Source organism: Strix aluco, chromosome 24 (assembly GCF_031877795.1).
Source record: "Strix aluco isolate bStrAlu1 chromosome 24, bStrAlu1.hap1, whole genome shotgun sequence".
NCBI classification, from domain to species: Eukaryota; Metazoa; Chordata; class Aves; order Strigiformes; family Strigidae; genus Strix; species Strix aluco.
Genome location: NC_133954.1, coordinates 4,293,828 through 4,314,174, shown reverse-complemented (window position 1 = coordinate 4,314,174; position 20,347 = coordinate 4,293,828). Strand labels below are relative to the sequence as shown.

Genomic DNA, 20,347 nt, shown 5'->3' with positions numbered 1-20,347 from the left:
TTCTGCGGACACTGCAGCAGCAGTGGTGAGGAGAGTGTTGCCCTGGGGAAGCTCTGGGTGCATGGGGCACACGGGGAGCCTTCAGCATTCCCAAAGGCATGCGAGTGGGAACCACTGCATGACTGCACAAAGTGAGCCTGTGTCACTGCACAGCCGTCCTCGGGATCCCCTTCCCAGAATCAGCCCTGAGCAACCCCAACTCTATCCCTGATTATCTTGGGAGAGCTTCTGCAAGGCAAAGGATGACATAGAGGCATGGGCTGGGATGCAGCGAAACTTTAATGGATCAAATGGCAGAAACGAGGTAACTCTGAGTGGAGGCTCTAGTGCAGGGAGCACCAGGGCCAGAAAGGAGTCTGTGCCCCATGGCTGTGGCGGAGATGCAGCCAGGTGTCCACCTGCCTGCGCCACAGAGGGATCAGGGCCAGCAGGTCCTCCCTAGGCTGGCTCTGTGGGGCTCAGAGCCCAGGGGAGCACAGGACAAGCAGCACACGGGAGGGAAAAGAGAGAGTGGGAGAAGGAAAGGCAGGCATGGGGCGTGCTTGGTGAGAGCCCAGGCTGGCCGCGTCCTTTTGCCAGAGGTGCTGGGATGGCCCAGCCCCTCTGAAAGCAAGAACCCAGTGCTCCATCCCCAGTCTGGTCCCACCCTGTGGGTCCCTGGGGGCCTTCCCCAGGGCTGTCACCAGCAGCTTTAGCAGGGGAGGCACCTCCTGCCGCAGAGGCGGCTGCCAAGGCCGGAGAGGCCAAAGCCCCCGGAGGAGATGGGCACTCCCTCAGAGCTGAGGATGCTGCCAACGGCAGCGGAGGTGGAGGAGCCCACGGCGGTGCTCTGCGGGAAGGAGCTGAGGATGGGGCCGGGCAGGGTCACCACCACGGGGGAGGGCTGGATGACGACGGTGGAGTCCTGGCACTGCCTGACACAGGGCTCATTGCAGCTGTTGGCCAACGGGGTCGGGCCGCAGGGCCGGCAGGGCTGGCAGGGCAGGCATGGCAGGCACGGGTTGTTGCAGGACATGTCTCGACAGTGGAGATGAGCCTGGGGCATGCAGAAAGGCATAACAAAGCACGAGGGGTGGTTGACGAGCAGCCTGGCACCCCACCACGAGGGATACCCTTCTCCTCAGCTCAAAAGAGCCCAACCAAGTGTGACCATGCCCAGGGAGCTCCCCACCTAGCCCATACCTCACAAGACACCTCCACCAAGCCCCAACCTCTCTGCTTGCCACACCTTCTCCTCCCTTCTCTCTCCCTTCACAAACAGCCTCAAGACACAGCATCGGACAGAGAGACAGGTATGTGTTGAAAAACCCCAGAGGAGCACAAGGAGGAAGATGAGCAGGAAGGCAAGAAAGGGCGCCAAACTCACCTTGTTCCCAAGGAGATGGAGCTGAGAGGAGTGGATGAGAGAGTGAGGAGAAGGGCCCGCTTTTATACTGCTCCGGCACCGCCCCAGGCCCACAGTCACTGCACGCGGGCAGTAATTTTCCAACAGACTCACCTCCAAAGCAAAGTATCCTACCTAGTGGCACAGGTTGTGTTTTAGTTTCCGTCAACAGTGCCATTTCATTTCCTCATTTCTGACGTGACCTCTAGGCCGCAGAGGCTCTTTTGAAGTATCAGGATGAGAGGCCCAAGCATTTCCTGAGCAAGACCATGTCCGTACAGGCAGAAGATGTGCCCCCAAGTGCTGGAGCAGTCTGTGCAGACGGAGGACATGGCTGGTGAGGTTGTTTTCAAAACCCTGTGCAGGAAGGTCGGCCTGTCTTTGCACCAATGCGGTCCTCTCCTGGGTTCCCAAAGGCTCCTGTGACTGAGGAGCCGCCACATCCTTCTACCTTCCTGTCTGCCTCTCTGCTCACTCCAGCTCGTGCTGATCACTGCCTCTATGGGCAGATGGGCTGCGCTAGTGATTTCAAATGCCTTTGCCCAAGCACAGCTTCTCCTTCTGGGGAGACATGTGCTGATTTCTCTGGTAAATTTATCCCCTCTTGTGGCTGTCTCTGGGGGTCCCCAACCTACGCCATCAGCAGGCTTGCAGAGGGACAATGTTGCTCCTCAACAAGCCCTGTGCAGTTGGGTCCCTCCCTCCTCACTACCAGAGCAGTGTGTTGAGGCTCGGGACAGCACCTTGTTCCTCTCTCCGTGTCTCCTCACACCACCATGCACTTTGGTCACATGCTTTGGACCCCGACCTGGCGACCCAAAGGCCTGGCACCAGGAGAGAGTGACCGCCAGCTGGACATCGTGACACTTGTCATAATCCTTGGAGGCCAGCAGGCATGCCAGATTTCAATCCCCTGCACTGCCCTCTTCCCCAGCCTCTTTTTTGTCACTCGCTCCGTAAGGATTGTCACAGGAGACAGCGTCAAAAGCCTTGTTTAGATGAGATGAACCACATTCGCTGCCCTTCCCTCTTACACCGGAGCCAAGCAGGTCATCAAAGAAGGCCAGGAGGTTGGTCAGGCCTGCCTTGCCCTCTGTAAATCCATGCTGACCACTCACAATCATTTTCTTGTCCTTTTGTCTTGGGAAGCGCTTCCAGGATGATTTGCTCCATCACCTTTGCAGGGGTGGAGGTGAGGCTGACTGGCCTGTCGTTCCCCGGCTCCTCCTTTGTGCCCTTCTTGAAGACAGGAGGCCCACTGGCTTCCTTCCAGTCCTCAGATGCGTTCCCTGACTGCTGTGACTTTCAAAGGGAGTTGAGAGCGGCCTTGTAGTGACACCAACCAACTCCCTTGGGTGCGTGGCATCAGGATACATGCACTCATGCCTGTCCAATCTCTTTGATTGCTCCCACACCTGATTCTCCTCTACTGCATGTAAGCCTTCCCTGGTCCAGATGTTCCGAGGAGTGTCAGGAGCCTCATGTCTTGACGGCAAATCCTGCCTCCCCTCCCGGCACATGAAAAGAGCCTACATGGCAGACCAAGCATGTCAGAAATGAGGAAATGAAATGGCACTGTTGACGGAAACAAAGCACAGCCTGTGCCACTAGGTAGGATATTTTACTTTGGAGGTGAGTCTGTTGGAAAATTACTGCCTGCGTGCAGTGACTGTGCGCCTGGGGTGGTGCCGGAGCAGTATAAAAGCGGGCCCTTCTCCTCACTCTCTCGTCTACTCCTCTCAGCTCCATCTCCTTGGGAACAAGGTGAGTTGGGACTCCTTTCTTGCCTTCCTCCTCATCTTCCTCCTCGTCCTCCTCGTCCTCCTCGCCGTGTCTTCCCTGGTGTATGAATCTGCTTATCATGGGAGTGGGAAGGGGGCAGAAGTTTTTTTCATGGAGAGAGGCTGGGGCTTGTCTGGCGTGAGCTATGGACATGGTGGGGACCTCCCTGGACTTGGTCACTCTTGGCAGGGTTCTTTTGGGCTGATGGGAAGGAGAAACCCGTGGGCCTCCCTAAAAGGCCTCCACCTCTTCTCCTCGTCTCTCTTCTCCCTCATGGTGGGGTGCCAGGTGGCTCATCAAGCACCCCCCCATGCTTTGTTTTCCACTTCTAGAGCCCAGGTTCATCTTCACAGTTGAGTCATGTCCTGCTACAACCCGTGCCTGCCCTGCCAGCCCTGCCAGCCCTGCGGCCCGACCCCGCTGGCCAACAGCTGCAATGAGTCCTGTGTCAGGCAGTGCCAGGACTCCACCGTCGTCATCCAGCCCTCCCCCGTGGTGGTGACCCTGCCCGGCCCCATCCTCAGCTCCTTCCCGCAGAGCACCGCCGTGGGCTCCTCCACCTCCGCTGCCGTTGGCAGCATCCTCAGCTCTGAGGGAGTGCCCATCTCCTCCGGGGGCTTTGGCCTCTCCGGCCTTGGCAGCCGCCTCTGCGGCAGGAGGTGCCTCCCCTGCTGAAGCTGCTGGTGACAGCCCTGGGGAAGGCCCCCAGGGACCCATTGGGTGGGACCAGACTGGGGATGGAGCACTGGGTTCTTGCTTTCAGAGGGGCTGGGCCACCCCAGCACCTCTGGCAAAAGGACGAGGCTAGCCTGGGCTCTCACCAAGCACGCCCCATGCCTGCCTTTCCTTTCTCCCACTCTCTCCTTTCCCTCCCGTGTGCTGCTTGTCCTGTGCTCCCCTGGGCTCTGAGCACCACAGAGCCAGCCTAGGGAGGACCTGCTGGCCCAGCTCCCTCTGTGGGGCAGGCAGGTGGATACCTGGCTGCCTCTCCACCACAGCCATGGGGCGCAGACTGCTCTCTGCCCCTGGTGCTCCCTGCACCAGGACCTCCACTCAGAGTGATCTCATTTCCTCTTTTGACTCATTAAAGTTCTGCTGCATCCCAGCGCACGCCTCTGTGTCATCCTTTCCCCTCCATATAGTCCCCCAAGGTGCCCAGGGAGAGAGGTGTGGCTCAGGGCTGTTTCTGGAAAGCGGTTGTTGGGGATGAATGCGCGGTGGATGGTAACAGCACTGTATAGGGTCTACCTGGGGTGAAGTTAAGTTCCACCATATTAGCCCTCCAGCTTGCTCTTTGTAGTTGTAGCTAGAATGGTGTTGATAACAGATAAATGTTTTGGGTTTTGCTGGGCAGTGCTTGTGCAGCAGCAAGACTGTCTCTCCAGCTCCCTCTCCAAAAGGCCAGTAGGCTGGGTGTGGGCAGGAGGTTGGAGGTGACATAGCCAGGACAGCCGACCCAGGCTGACCAAAGGGATATTCCGTACCAGATGACATCATGGTCAGCAACAAATGCTAAGAGAAAGGAGGAGGTGGGGGGATGGGGTGTGGGGTGGCATTCCTTATTACGGCCTTTCTCCTCGGAAGCAACCACTAAGTGTACTGTGACCCTGCTTCCCAGAAGTGGCTGCACATCGCCTGCTGATGGGCAGTAGAGAATAAACCTTCTTGCTTCGCTTTGCATCTGCACGCTTTGCTTTGACTGTCTTCGTTAAACTGCCCTTATCCTGACCCATGAGATTTCCATCTTCTTTTGTCCCCCCTTTCTCTTTGAGGATGGGGAGTGATAGAGCATCTTGGTGGACACCTGATGAGCAGACAAGGACAACTCACCCAAGTCTTTTTGGTGCTTATCGTGGGGTTCGAGACAATGGCAGTTTTGAATGGAGCGTGCTATAGTTGTGGTAGTTACTAACTGACAGGCCTCTGGGCAGGTCAGGGACTTTGCTTGCTGCAATGCTTCTCCCTTCAGTTGGCTGAGCTTGGAACATGTTAACAGAACCAAAAGCCATGTGCTTTGCCCTGGCCTTGAGGCCCTTCCTGTGCTGAGGGAGCTGTCTTGCGGAGAGCCCCACCTGGGACTGATGTGGGACGTTTTGTTGCGCAGGTTCCCAAGGTCCTTCTTCACCCTTACGGGAGGTGTTTAAAACTACCGATTCACACTGTTGGCTGATCGCAGGGTTTGCGGAATCTGCTGTCGTGCGGGTGTAAGAAGAGACAACTTTTGGCTGAGGCGACAGTGAAATGTGTCCTGAGCTGGCCGGACCCTGGGTGGCAGCTGCTTGAAAACCAGCTGCTTTTTGCCCTGTATTGGGGTTTGACCTGTATCTTTAGAGCCCCAGTTGAGCGCTATCAGAGGACCGTGGCTAAGGCAGGGACCCAAGAGATTGTCACGATTCAGCCAGGGATCCAAACTACATCTAAGAACATGGTAGTTGAGGCAGAGACCCAAACCACAGGTGTGAACACCATGGCTGAGATAGGGACCCAAACACCACCTCCAGGAATGGCCCTAGAGGTGAAAAAGACCTAGCGGACAAGGAGGTGAACGGGTCCATGTCATCGACTAGGAAGGGAGTGAGGAGGAGGAAGAATCTGGTTGGTAAGCTGGTCCGTCAGCAAAGAAATGTCAGGAAGAAGTGAGAGAAATCACTCCAGAGAAGGAAAGTACGGGCTTCCTGACTTTGAGAGAGCTTTGAGACATGTGGAAAGATGACAGGCACTAGCCAGGTGAGAGGAGAACTGCCTGGCAACTCCGCGGCTGGGAGAGTGGGGCCAACAATCAGGAATTAGAAGGTAAGGAAGCCCAACAGCTGCGATCCTTTGACACTGGGATTGGAAAAAAGGCAACAAGTCGCAGTCTCTGGAAGCATCTCGTGTCAAGCGTGAGGGCAAGACATCTGTTCGACGGAGATCTTAGGCTTTAGCAAGGAAGGTCGACTGCTGCTTAAGAAGGTTTGCAGAACCTGAGAGAATTAATGGTGCTGGAAGTCATCTACCGTGACCTCGATGACAGGGAGGTCTCCAGGCTCTAGATAATGCCCTGCGTATACAGACCATGTGAAAAAGGTTGTCCAGATCTAACAGCTTGGCAGCAACGTATTGCCCAGATTTGGATACAGCAGCGGTGGAGAGAGCATCTTCCTGCCTGTGAAATTTGGAAGAAAATCTCTCTCCCTCCTTGTGCCCACAGGCCAGCACTTCAGCTGTGAGGGGCAACCCATGGAGCTAGTCTGAAAGGTGGATTGGCCGTAAAAAGAAGCAAGGTCAAAGGACGTGCACAGGAGATGCGTTTCTGGGGAATAAAAGGCATGATGGAGGTCCTCATATCCCTGTGGATGTGATCAGTAACAATTGTATCCTCACCAATCTGGCAGCAAGACAATCTTAACCCACCACAGGAAAGATTTTTAACTGCCTCTGCGTGGTCCTTCCTTCTGCGGACACTGCAGCAGCAGTGGTGAGGAGAGTGTTGCCCTGGGGAAGCTCTGGGTGCATGGGGCACACGGGGAGCCTTCAGCATTCCCAAAGGCATGCGAGTGGGAACCACTGCATGACTGCACAAAGTGAGCCTGTGTCACTGCACAGCCGTCCTCGGGATCCCCTTCCCAGAATCAGCCCTGAGCAACCCCAACTCTATCCCTGATTATCTTGGGAGAGCTTCTGCAAGGCAAAGGATGACATAGAGGCATGGGCTGGGATGCAGCGAAACTTTAATGGATCAAATGGCAGAAACGAGGTAACTCTGAGTGGAGGCTCTAGCGCAGGGAGCACCAGGGCCAGAAAGGAGTCTGTGCCCCATGGCTGTGGCGGAGATGCAGCCAGGTGTCCACCTGCCTGCGCCACAGAGGGATCAGGGCCAGCAGGTCCTCCCTAGGCTGGCTCTGTGGGGCTCAGAGCCCAGGGGAGCACAGGACAAGCAGCACACGGGAGGGAAAAGAGAGAGTGGGAGAAGGAAAGGCAGGCATGGGGCGTGCTTGGTGAGAGCCCAGGCTGGCCGCGTCCTTTTGCCAGAGGTGCTGGGATGGCCCAGCCCCTCTGAAAGCAAGAACCCAGTGCTCCATCCCCAGTCTGGTCCCACCCTGTGGGTCCCTGGGGGCCTTCCCCAGGGCTGTCACCAGCAGCTTTAGCAGGGGAGGCACCTCCTGCCGCAGAGGCGGCTGCCAAGGCCGGAGAGGCCAAAGCCCCCGGAGGAGATGGGCACTCCCTCAGAGCTGAGGATGCTGCCAACGGCAGCGGAGGTGGAGGAGCCCACGGCGGTGCTCTGCGGGAAGGAGCTGAGGATGGGGCCGGGCAGGGTCACCACCACGGGGGAGGGCTGGATGACGACGGTGGAGTCCTGGCACTGCCTGACACAGGGCTCATTGCAGCTGTTGGCCAACGGGGTCGGGCCGCAGGGCCGGCAGGGCTGGCAGGGCAGGCATGGCAGGCACGGGTTGTTGCAGGACATGTCTCGACAGTGGAGATGAGCCTGGGGCATGCAGAAAGGCATAACAAAGCACGAGGGGTGGTTGACGAGCAGCCTGGCACCCCACCACGAGGGATACCCTTCTCCTCAGCTCAAAAGAGCCCAACCAAGTGTGACCATGCCCAGGGAGCTCCCCACCTAGCCCATACCTCACAAGACACCTCCACCAAGCCCCAACCTCTCTGCTTGCCACACCTTCTCCTCCCTTCTCTCTCCCTTCACAAACAGCCTCAAGACACAGCATCGGACAGAGAGACAGGTATGTGTTGAAAAACCCCAGAGGAGCACAAGGAGGAAGATGAGCAGGAAGGCAAGAAAGGGCGCCAAACTCACCTTGTTCCCAAGGAGATGGAGCTGAGAGGAGTGGATGAGAGAGTGAGGAGAAGGGCCCGCTTTTATACTGCTCCGGCACCGCCCCAGGCCCACAGTCACTGCACGCGGGCAGTAATTTTCCAACAGACTCACCTCCAAAGCAAAATATCCTACCTAGTGGCACAGGTTGTGTTTTAGTTTCCGTCAACAGTGCCATTTCATTTCCTCATTTCTGACGTGACCTCTAGGCCGCAGAGGCTCTTTTGAAGTATCAGGATGAGAGGCCCAAGCATTTCCTGAGCAAGACCATGTCCGTACAGGCAGAAGATGTGCCCCCAAGTGCTGGAGCAGTCTGTGCAGACGGAGGACATGGCTGGTGAGGTTGTTTTCAAAACCCTGTGCAGGAAGGTCGGCCTGTCTTTGCACCAATGCGGTCCTCTCCTGGGTTCCCAAAGGCTCCTGTGACTGAGGAGCCGCCACATCCTTCTACCTTCCTGTCTGCCTCTCTGCTCACTCCAGCTCGTGCTGATCACTGCCTCTATGGGCAGATGGGCTGCGCTAGTGATTTCAAATGCCTTTGCCCAAGCACAGCTTCTCCTTCTGGGGAGACATGTGCTGATTTCTCTGGTAAATTTATCCCCTCTTGTGGCTGTCTCTGGGGGTCCCCAACCTACGCCATCAGCAGGCTTGCAGAGGGACAATGTTGCTCCTCAACAAGCCCTGTGCAGTTGGGTCCCTCCCTCCTCACTACCAGAGCAGTGTGTTGAGGCTCGGGACAGCACCTTGTTCCTCTCTCCGTGTCTCCTCACACCACCATGCACTTTGGTCACATGCTTTGGACCCCGACCTGGCGACCCAAAGGCCTGGCACCAGGAGAGAGTGACCGCCAGCTGGACATCGTGACACTTGTCATAATCCTTGGAGGCCAGCAGGCATGCCAGATTTCAATCCCCTGCACTGCCCTCTTCCCCAGCCTCTTTTTTGTCACTCGCTCCGTAAGGATTGTCACAGGAGACAGCGTCAAAAGCCTTGTTTAGATGAGATGAACCACATTCGCTGCCCTTCCCTCTTACACCGGAGCCAAGCAGGTCATCAAAGAAGGCCAGGAGGTTGGTCAGGCCTGCCTTGCCCTCTGTAAATCCATGCTGACCACTCACAATCATTTTCTTGTCCTTTTGTCTTGGGAAGCGCTTCCAGGATGATTTGCTCCATCACCTTTGCAGAGGTGGAGGTGAGGCTGACTGGCCTGTTGTTCCCCGGCTCCTCCTTTGTGCCCTTCTTGAAGACAGGAGGCCCACTGGCTTCCTTCCAGTCCTCAGATGCGTTCCCTGACTGCTGTGACTTTCAAAGGGAGTTGAGAGCGGCCTTGTAGTGACACCAACCAACTCCCTTGGGTGCGTGGCATCAGGATACATGCACTCATGCCTGTCCAATCTCTTTGATTGCTCCCACACCTGATTCTCCTCTACTGCATGTAAGCCTTCCCTGGTCCAGATGTTCCGAGGAGTGTCAGGAGCCTCATGTCTTGACGGCAAATCCTGCCTCCCCTCCCGGCACATGAAAAGAGCCTACATGGCAGACCAAGCATGTCAGAAATGAGGAAATGAAATGGCACTGTTGACGGAAACAAAGCACAGCCTGTGCCACTAGGTAGGATATTTTACTTTGGAGGTGAGTCTGTTGGAAAATTACTGCCTGCGTGCAGTGACTGTGCGCCTGGGGTGGTGCCGGAGCAGTATAAAAGCGGGCCCTTCTCCTCACTCTCTCGTCTACTCCTCTCAGCTCCATCTCCTTGGGAACAAGGTGAGTTGGGACTCCTTTCTTGCCTTCCTCCTCATCTTCCTCCTCGTCCTCCTCGTCCTCCTCGCCGTGTCTTCCCTGGTGTATGAATCTGCTTATCATGGGAGTGGGAAGGGGGCAGAAGTTTTTTTCATGGAGAGAGGCTGGGGCTTGTCTGGCGTGAGCTATGGACATGGTGGGGACCTCCCTGGACTTGGTCACTCTTGGCAGGGTTCTTTTGGGCTGATGGGAAGGAGAAACCCGTGGGCCTCCCTAAAAGGCCTCCACCTCTTCTCCTCGTCTCTCTTCTCCCTCATGGTGGGGTGCCAGGTGGCTCATCAAGCACCCCCCCATGCTTTGTTTTCCACTTCTAGAGCCCAGGTTCATCTTCACAGTTGAGTCATGTCCTGCTACAACCCGTGCCTGCCCTGCCAGCCCTGCCAGCCCTGCGGCCCGACCCCGCTGGCCAACAGCTGCAATGAGTCCTGTGTCAGGCAGTGCCAGGACTCCACCGTCGTCATCCAGCCCTCCCCCGTGGTGGTGACCCTGCCCGGCCCCATCCTCAGCTCCTTCCCGCAGAGCACCGCCGTGGGCTCCTCCACCTCTGCTGCCGTTGGCAGCATCCTCAGCTCTGAGGGAGTGCCCATCTCCTCCGGGGGCTTTGGCCTCTCCGGCCTTGGCAGCCGCCTCTGCGGCAGGAGGTGCCTCCCCTGCTGAAGCTGCTGGTGACAGCCCTGGGGAAGGCCCCCAGGGACCCACAGGGTGGGACCAGACTGGGGACGGAGCACTGGGTTCTTGCTTTCCGAGGAAGGCTGAGCAACCCGAGCACCCCTGTTGGACAGGCAGATGGAACTTGGCTGGATTTCTCTCATTTGTGTTTGGACTGACTCCTTTCTGTCACTGGTTCTTCCTACACTGGCACCTCAAATCAGAGCAACGTCCTTTGACTCATTAAATTTTTTCTGCATCTCAGCCTGCCTATTTGTGTCATCCTTTAACATGCAGGCATTCTCCCAAGATTCACAGGGTGAGGTATGTTTCTTTTATTTTATTTTTGGGAGGATGTGTTTGAGCTTGGTTGTGCAGTGACTGTTAACAGAGGCTTGCATAGAGTGTGGTAAGTTATGCATTGGGTTACTCTGTACTTTCTAAGCTTTTGTGCCTTTTCCAAAACTAACAATACTGATAATATGCCAGCCACAAAAGCGATTTTATTCTGAATGACACCCATGGCTAATGTTAAACTCTGTGGTGGGAAAGTGCACACAGAATGCCGTTGCGTGTCTCTAGTGTACCAGCATAACTTGGTCCACGTCTGTCAATCCTTCCATTGCCATGAAGTTTCCACTGTCTTGTGGGGTGGGGATCCACTTCCCAAAAAAGCTGTATGACAGGATCCCTTTTATTCTGCATAAATGCTCCATCTGGGAACAATTTCTTCTTTCTGTGTTCTGGGAAAAACCCCTCTGCAGAGACCAAAAATTTTTTGACACAGGAGTGCTGGACTTGGAGGAGCTTTTACCAGTTTGTTTCAGCCCTTGGAACCATGCAGTCAGACCAGGTCAAAATAGCCCTCTGTATCCTACAGTGATTGTCGTCCTGACCTTGGATGTGGAGAGATAAAATTTCCACCACAGAGGCTTTCTCACTACTTTGTCAATCCTCTGATGAGTGGCCACTTTCAGAAAGAGGTTCATTGACTGGACATGTCTGGCTCTGGAGGTGTAGTAACACAGCCAGGTGAGAGCTGGCCTCAAATCTCAGCCTTACCCAGGGATCCCCCCTCCCTTTCCCAAGCTTTTTCCCAGCCAAGGAAGCTCCCCACACCACAGTGTCATGGACAGCACTGAGGCACAACCCAGCATCTGAGATCTTAAATTCCTCCAGCCACTGCGGTTGGTATTTCCCTGTGGTGTTCAGTCATGTGGTGAGTGGGCTGCTCTGCTTGGGGTCAGCTGACATGTGATATGAGAACAGATGTGGTCTTTGGCCTCCCGTCTGCTGGTACTAGAGCATGGCACAAAAGTGATGTATCTGATAAGAGCAGGTGGTCTGGAAGGTGCCTCTTTCCTCCACCATGACTAGTCCCTTCTGCTGACTGACAGTGGTCTTTCCCATGGAATCTGGAAAACATGGGAGTCGGTGATGGCACAGGGAAAGGCTCCATGATGCAGATGATCCTGGAGAAGTCAACATGTTTCTGACTGCAGCAGGAACTGGAAGGCTGAACACAGCAAGATGGGCAGTGGTTTGGGGCAGGAGCTTAGAGATCTCAGTTAAATGTGGATCTATACTATACTATCTACACTATAATATACATCTATACTATAGTATACTATAATATACTATTTATATGATAATATGCTATCTATACTATAATGCCCACCATCTCTTGTAGGATGGCCTGGTAAAGGAGCTGTGCCCCTTCTCCAGGTCCCTAGTCTGCTACCCAGAGTCTCAGGGAACAGCCTGTAGAGCCTGGCCCTTGTATGCTGGGACCAAGACACCTCCATCAGGGTGAGAGAATCGGGAGCTGCTGTGAAAGCTAAATCCCACTTCTCATTTCCGGTCATCTAGGGTTTCCCCTGGGTCCTTGAGTACTCAAAAAGCAGAGCTGGGAGGAAGGAAATAGAAAGCCATAGAGGTGTTGACATGCAGGAAGAAAGTGGTAGCCACAGTGTGCTACATTACATGTGTCAGCCACGAGAGAGATTGGGGTATCCTAATACTGTTATCAGGAAAAGGACTTTCAATTTTCTGCTATCCCTGCAGAAGACTGATCTATCTGTGTTGTAAAAGGAAAAAAAAATCACATCTGCAGGAACAACAGAGAACTCCCACAGTGATACACATCTGTAGTGGGTTAACCTGAGGTTGTGATTTAATCTCAGAGGGCAACTGAGCACCATGCAGCTGCTGGCTCACTCCTTCCCCCTCAGGGATGGGAAGGAGAAAATAAAATAAAAGGCTTGGGAATCAAGACAAGGACAGGGAGGGATGACTCACACATGGTCATGGTCAAAAGATAGACTTCTTAGGGGAAAAAAACGAACATCAATTTAATTTGAACGTCACCACCACCACCACTTAATTTGATACCTTCCCCCACCCCTTCCTTCTTCCTGGGCTCAGCTTTGCTCCCAATTTCTCTACTTCATCCCCCTCAGCAGCGCAGGAGGGAAGGGGATGGGGGTTGTGGTCAATTTGTAACTGTTGTCTCTGCCACTCCTTCCTCCTCAGGGGGAAGACTCCTCATACTCTTCCCCTGCTCCAGCGTGGGTCCCTCCCATGGTCTGCAGCTCTTCATGAACTGCTCCAGCATGGGTACTTTGCAATTGGTACATTTGTTCAGGAGCACTGCTCCAGCGTGGGTGCCTGGAGCACCTCCTCTTCCCCCTTCTCCACTGACCTTGGTGTTGGCAGGGTTGTTTCTCAGATTTTCTTACATCTGTCTCTCAGCTGTTGCACAATGTTTTTTAACCATTCTTAAATATGTTATAAAAGAGGTGCAAACCTAGGACTGACCTAGCTTTGCCCAGTGGCAGGTCCATCTTGTAGATGGCTGAAACTGGCTCTATCCAACATAGTTTCTCACAGAAGCCCCTGTTCTCCTGCTCCCTTCCGAAACATTTTGCTTCCCAAACCTTTTCACGTAAACCCAAACAACATCTATAAACACTGGTCCGAGGTGCATCAGAAGAGACAGTAAGAGAGAGAGGGATGGATAGAGAAAGGAAAAAGGGAGAAGGTTGTTTTTGAGACAAGGAAGGAAATGCCTTTTTCTTCTCTTTCTTCTCTTTTCTTTTCCAACAGTAACAGCACCTTGAGAAAACACTCAGAAACCCAGATGTGATCTGGTGTTTCACAGCATTTTGTCATTATTCACTAGCAGCTCCCTGCAGACACCTGTAGTGTGTGTGTGCATTTGTAAGAGAGCCTGCCACAGAGCGTTTGTGTGTGTCTAGAAGAATTTGGATGTCTTTGTGATGGCTTTTCTGTTTTGACTACACAGCTTGCAGTCACAAGTGACAAGATAAATCTGTTGTCATGGATATTTCTGCTGACACAACCATTGATACATGTGGAGGGAGAGAACAAAATACTTCACCTGGGACAGAAAGTTCTGGCCAGAAAGGAAACCATCCAGCTTTTTACTATGTTCCTTTGTCTCAGCAATTCTGTCTTTAATACTAGGGAATAAAACGCTGGAGCAGATTGACAGTATAAGGACAAACTGTGTCCGCAGTAAGTCACAGCTGTCACATCACCAACTTTTTATAAAAGTCCTGTCCTATGGGTGGAATACCATCCTTTGGGCCAACACATATTCCTCTTGCCCCAGAAGTCCCACCCTTCTTCTGGACACATGGCCTGTTTATGACACCTCTTTTTGCCCCTTATTTGGAGAGGTCACCATTCTGTAAAACACCATAGTACACATGTTCACAAGATACACAGAGTCCAGCCTGGCAGCTGTGCTGCCCCAGAGAGCAGCTTCCCATTGGAAAGGGTTTGGGCAGCCTGGAGCTAAGCCCCGGGATCCTTCTCTCTGGCACTTTGCCTTGGGGAGGGGGATAGAGGGCGCCACAACTGAGCACCAGGACAAAAGAAGGTGTGTGATGCAAGCTGTCCACAGAACAGGTGTCTTTTCTTACCCCAGGATGTCTCTGGAGAGGGCAGGATTGGCTACAGCTCTTTTCCATTCTCCAGGCTTTGGGGGCCCAGTGGAGATACTAGTGTTTGCTGGCAAAATAAAAAAGATGGATCTGATGAACAATCAGGTGGGCTACCTTGGACTGCAGACAACCCTAGGAACCATATGACACCCAGATGATCCTAGTTTTTTACAGGGGTCATTTTTACCACTTCCTATTGTTACTATGAATAAAAGATACCCACACATTGTGAAGAAATAGGGCTGATTCTTTATTGGGATCACAATAAGGAGATGAATAGGTAGCAGGTTGCCCAACACAGTCCTTGGGGTACAGCACCTAGGCAGGGCCATGTGGGGTTGAGGGAGGCTGCCTTTGGCATCACTGGGCCTTTCCTGGGCAGTTGAGAGTGAAAGGGCTGTTTCTTGCTGCTGTCCTGGGACCAAGTAGCTGTGGGACAGAGAGGGATCAACAGCGGTTGTGGCTCACCAATGAACCTGATGGACTCCTCTTGCAACATCCTCCGGAGTGTGTAAAAAGGTAGCACAGATCAGATCTGTCAAGGGGCTGCCGTCCTAGAAGAAGTGATTGATGACATTGGGACCCCAGACTGGCAGCCTGACCTTGAATACTATAGAGGTTGAAATGAAAACAGGGCCAATGCCCTAATAAGATGCCACCATGCAGAAGCACGCCTTGCTGTTCATGATGGCTGTCTAAGGCAGTGGTCATTTGCAACTCACTAGAAACAGAGAAGTCACATCTCAAGCTTCCAGGGCACTTGTTGAAGTGCTGGAGACCAGGATCCACAGTCCCACCCATCAGAAGCCTTCTGGGGGTCTCTGCTGCTGTAGTGGAGCAGTTGTGCTGAGCAAGTCTTTGGGTCCCATGTGATCAGGGCAGGGCATCATTCTCACTGTGGCCAGGCTGCCCTCAGATCCAGGTTTTCCACTGAGTAATTTAATCTGTTCCTGGGCAGAAGAGAAAGCTCATTTTCAGGGGTCTATATTGGACAAATAGGTTCTTACATTGCCTTCTGCACAGACAAACTGTCAGAGTTGCCTAAACTTCTGTCAGTTTAGAATTGGCGATTTTTAGACATATTCCAAGATGTTTGTGAGTGTTTGTGAGTGAAGAACACTGTGTCATCATATGAGCAAGAAGTCCCGTTAAGGATCAGCTCAGCTCTCCATTGCCAGTGATCAGCCCTCAGCTCAAGCGGTCTTCTCTCTCCTTGGTGCAAAAAGGCAATGGTCAGAGGTATTTCAGAGCTTGAAAAGTGGAGCAGTTGAAAGACTGTTTTGTTCTAGTGACCAGGTGAATCCTTTCCCATGTGTGACTTTCTTTTTCCCAGTAAGTGCACAACACGGGAGCAACTCCATCTGTGGAAGTGTATTCATAGTACAGAAGTCTTCATCTCACCTAGTCACCCCTCTGTTCAGTATAGCTCTAGTTAATTGTGGTGGGTTGACCTTGACTGCCCACCAGGTGCCCACCAAGCTGCTCTATCACTCCCCCTCCTCAACTGGACAGGGGGAGAAAATAAAACAAAAGGTTCATGGGTTGAGACAAGGACAGGGAGATCACTCAGCAATTAGAATCACAGGCAAAACAGACTCAGGGAAATTAATTTAATTTATTGCCAATCAAATCAGAGTAGAATAATGAGAAATAAGAATGAATCTAAAAACACCTTCCCCCCACCCCACCTTCTTCCTGGGCTTAGCTTCACTCTGGACTTCTCTACCATCTCCCCCACTAGTGCACAAGGGGATAGGGAATGGGGGTTTTGATCAGTTCATTACACATTGTCTCTGCTGCTCCTTCCTCCTCATGCTCTTCCCCTGTTCCAGCATGGGGTGCCACCTACAGGAGACAGTCCTCATGAACTTCTCTGATGTGGGGCATTCCCAAGGGCTGAAGCTTTTCATGAACTGCTCCAATGTGGGTCCTTTCCAAGGGCTGCAGTTCAGGAGTAGACTGCTCCAGCGTGGGTCCCCCATGGGGACACAGGTTCTGCCAGAAAACCTGGTCCAGCGTGGGTACCTCTCCACGGGACTGCAGTTCCTGCCAGGAACCTGTTGCAGAATGGGGTCTCCATGAGGTCACAGCTTCCTTCAGGACACATCTACCTGCTCTGGCATGGGGTCCTCCACAGGCTGCAGGGTAGATATCTACTCCACCATGGACCTCCATGGGCTGCACAGGGACAACCCACATCACCATGGTCTTCACCATGGGCTGCAGGGGAATCTCTGCTCCAGCACCTGGAGCACCTCCTCCCCCTCCTTCCTCACTGACCTTGGTGGCTGCAGAGTTGTTTCTCTCACATTTTCTCACTTCTTTCTCCTGGCTGCTGTTGCACAACATTTTTTACCCCTTCTTAAGTATGTTATCACAGACACACTACCAAAGACACTGATTAGCTCAGCTTTGGCCAGCAGCAGGTTTGTCTTAGAGCCAGTTGGAACTAGCTCTGTCTGACTTGAGGACAGCTTCTGGTGTCTCCTCATAGAAACCATCCCTGTAACCCCCCTGCTACCAAAACCTTCCATGTAAAGTCAATACATTAATACAATCATCAGAGTCACAGCCATGATTCACCTAATTCTAAATGTCCCCCTGCAGTCACATGAATTGTACCTTGGATATGGGCATGTGGCTCCACTGCAAGCTTAGATCCGCAATACCTTGGCTATAGACAGTGTGGAAGCAAAATAGTTGATGTCTCACAGGCCTTTCTAGACCTCACTATTTAAGAAACATTTGCAGCTAATTATCTTGCCAGTCATCATGATTTCATTAACGGAGTGGCTTATTTGTAAAAGGATATACTGTCTAGAGCCTCCTTATCTGAAGGATTTCAATCACTGTTGTTATTTGCCATATCTTTATTATCTGATACAGTTTTGTTGAAGAATGGGTTGTAGAACCCTGAGACATATAAACTCTGTAACTGCGCCATTTGGGGAGACTTCACATCAGCAGAGTCTGTCACTGCTGCTTTCTGCTCTCCCCTACAGCTGTAGTAATAACCTGCTTCTGTCCTGAGCTGATCACAATTGTATTCCAGTTATTTCTGTGACAACAGAAATGGATAGAGAGCTCTTTCTCTCCTGCTACCTTGCAGACAGCTCACATTAGTTGAAGATAATCCCACTTTACCTGTCTGGAAAAATAATTTATTTCTGCTTGCTAAAGCATAGGAGGCATGTCTATGACACCAAGCCCTCCCTCCAAGAACTTGTTTTGCCTCTGGCCCAGATAGTTAAGAAAACTAAAATAGAATTAAAATAACACAGAAAGGTACTTATGTCAGTATAATGAGAGGAGAGGGACGAGATCTGTTTGCATAGCTGCCCGGACAGACATGAAGAGGCAGGATGATTCACAGAGATGGGAACAGTTTGTCCTAGCCACCTATCTAATGCAGTCATCCTTGTAATTTGGCCACTCATTCGTTCCCAAAAAAGGTCTGTAAAATTGAAGTCAAGAAATCAGAGTAAACAGGATGGTCTTTTTACTCTGTTTATTTGGGAGAGGACAACAGTGGTAAAGAGGAGGAACCTAGGAGGGGAAAAAGCAGAAAATGGGGATATGAGACAAAGTAGATGATGTGATCAAGACTGTTCAGGAGGCTTTGTTGAGCAGACCTGTGCCTGATCACTACTGTTTGACTTGCTTATAGCCAGAAGAGACCTGGTGTGCCTTCTCTGGTATTGGAACTCTGGGAGCCCTCTTTCCAGCATCAGTGGGGAACATCCGGAGGCTACTGTTTAACACACAGTCCCTCTTCATGTCCTTAGCAGAAAATTTTGCATAAAGCTTTTCTTTTCCTAGGACCCTAGGACATGCTCCAGCCAGTTGTAGGCACACCCTCCAGCTTGTGGTGGTCAAGTTGTAGCAATCATAGGTTGTTATGATGATCAGATCTCTGCGAGCAAAGAGGTGAAGGAAATTATCGAGGACATGAAACCTTCAAAAGAAACGGCCTTCTTTACAGAGAAGAGGTCAGCCAGCATGTTGGACACTGTGACTGAGGAATCACAGATGAATCACAGAATCACAGAATCGTCTAGGTTGGAAAGGACCTTGAAGATCATCTAGTCCAACCATTAACCTAGCATTGGCAGTTTCCAACTACACCATATCTCTCAGCTCTATGTCGACCCTACTCTTAAACACCTCCAGGGATGGGGACTTCACCACCTCCCTGGGCAGCCCATTCCAATGCCTAATAACCCGTTCTGTAAAGAAATACTTCCTAATATCTAGTCTAAACCTTCCCTGGCACAACTTGAGGCCATTCCCTCTTGTCTTATCACTCATTACTTGGTTAAAGAGGCTCATCCCCAGCTCTCTGCAAGCTCCTTTCAGGTAGTTGTAGAGGGCAACGAGGTCTCCCCTCAGCCTCCTCTTCTCCAGACTAAACAACCCCAGTTCCCTCAGCTGCTCCACACCAGACCTGTGCTCCAGACCCTGCACCAGCTCCGTTGCCCTTCTCTGGACACGCTCAAGTGATTCATGTCCTTTTTGTAGTGAGGGGCCAAAAACTGAACACAGTAATCAAGGTGCGGCCTCACCAGTGCCGACTACAGGGGTAAGATCACTTCCCTGTCCCTGCCGGCCATGCTATTTCTGATACAAGCCAGGATAACACTGGCCTTCTTGGCCACCTGGGCACAGTGCTGGCTCATGTTCAGCTGGCTGTCAATCAACACCCCCAGGTCCCTCTCTGACTGGCAGCTCTCCAGCCACTCCTCCCCAAGCCTGTAGCGCTGCTGGGGATTGTTGTGACCCAAGTGCAGCACCCGGCATTTAGCCTTATTGAACCTCATACAGTTGGCCTTAGCCCATTGCTCCAGCGGGTCCAGGTCTCTCTGCAGAGCCTCCCTACCCTCAAGCAGATCAACACTCCCACCCAGCTTGGTGTCGTCTGTAAACTTACTGAGGGTGCACTCGATCCCCTCGTCTAGATCATCAATAAAGATGTTAAACAAGAGTGGCCCCAAAACCGAGCCCTGGGGGACACCACTTGTGACCGGCCTCCAACTGGATTTAACTCCGTTCACCACAACTCTTTGGGCCCGGCCAGCCAGCCAGTTTTTTACCCAGCAAAGCGTGTGATCATCTAAGCCTTGAGCAGCCAGTTTCGCCAGGAGAATGCTGTGGGAAACGGTGTCAAAGGCCTTGCTAAAGTCAAGGTAAACTACATCCACAGCCTTTCCCTCATCCAATAAGCAGGTCACTCTCTCGTAGAAGGAGATCAGGTTTGTCAAGCATGACCTGCTTTTCATAAACCCATGCTGACTGGGCCTGATCCCCTGGTTGTCCTGCATGTGTTGTAAGATGGTACTCTGGATGAGCTGCTCCATCAGCTTCCCGGGTACCGAAGTCAAGCTGACAGGCCTGTAATTTCCCAGATCATCCTTCCGATCCCTCTTATAGATGGGCGTCACATTGGCCAATTTCCAATCTGTCGGGACCTCCCCGGTCAGCCAGGACTGCTGGTAAATGATGGAAAGCGGCTTGGCAAGCACCCCAGCCAGCTCCTTCAGCACTCTTGGGTGTATCCCATCCGGTCCCATAGACTTGTGTGTGTCTATGTGATGTAGCAGGTCAGTGACTCTCTCCTGGATTGCGGAGGGGTCGTTCTCCCAGTCTCTGTCTTCTGGTTGAGGGGGCTGGATTCCCGCAATACAACTAGTCTTGTTATTAAAGACTGAGGCAAAGCAGAAACTGGCAGCAAAAGAGACATTATTGAGGAAGTGTGTGGATGTGTGGAGGCATCTCTCATGGGCAATAGACACCACCATGAAGAAGCTGCAATGAGGATGTGCAGGGAGAGGTGCAGGAACACAACAGAGAGGAACACTGGTGTCTGTGGGATTGAGAAAAGTCCCAGAAGGATGAACTGTTTCACTGTGGTCTGAATCAATGTCTCTTTCTCCAACTATTTCTTCCTGTAAG

At 52.5% G+C, this 20,347-nt stretch overlaps 1 protein-coding gene and 2 pseudogenes across 1 annotated transcript; 2 read left to right on the top strand and 1 right to left on the bottom strand.

The window, feature by feature from the left end:
- The first annotated feature begins 3,370 nt into the window (after positions 1-3,370).
- On the top strand, positions 3,371-3,841 carry LOC141934297 (feather keratin 3-like; annotated as a pseudogene).
- A 3,448-nt stretch (positions 3,842-7,289) lies between these two features.
- On the bottom strand, positions 7,290-7,613 carry LOC141934296 (feather keratin 1-like). The gene has a single exon (XM_074849658.1). It carries the CDS (start codon positions 7,611-7,613, stop codon positions 7,290-7,292), a length of 324 nt encoding a protein of 107 aa, XP_074705759.1.
- A 2,355-nt stretch (positions 7,614-9,968) lies between these two features.
- LOC141934295 (feather keratin 3-like) lies at positions 9,969-10,439 on the top strand (annotated as a pseudogene).
- The last annotated feature ends 9,908 nt before the right edge of the window (positions 10,440-20,347 follow it).

Coding starts and splice junctions, on each gene's coding strand:
- LOC141934296 (XM_074849658.1), bottom strand. CDS start 7,613: ATGTCCTGCAACAACCCGTGCCTGCCATGCCTGCCCTGCCAGCCCTGC.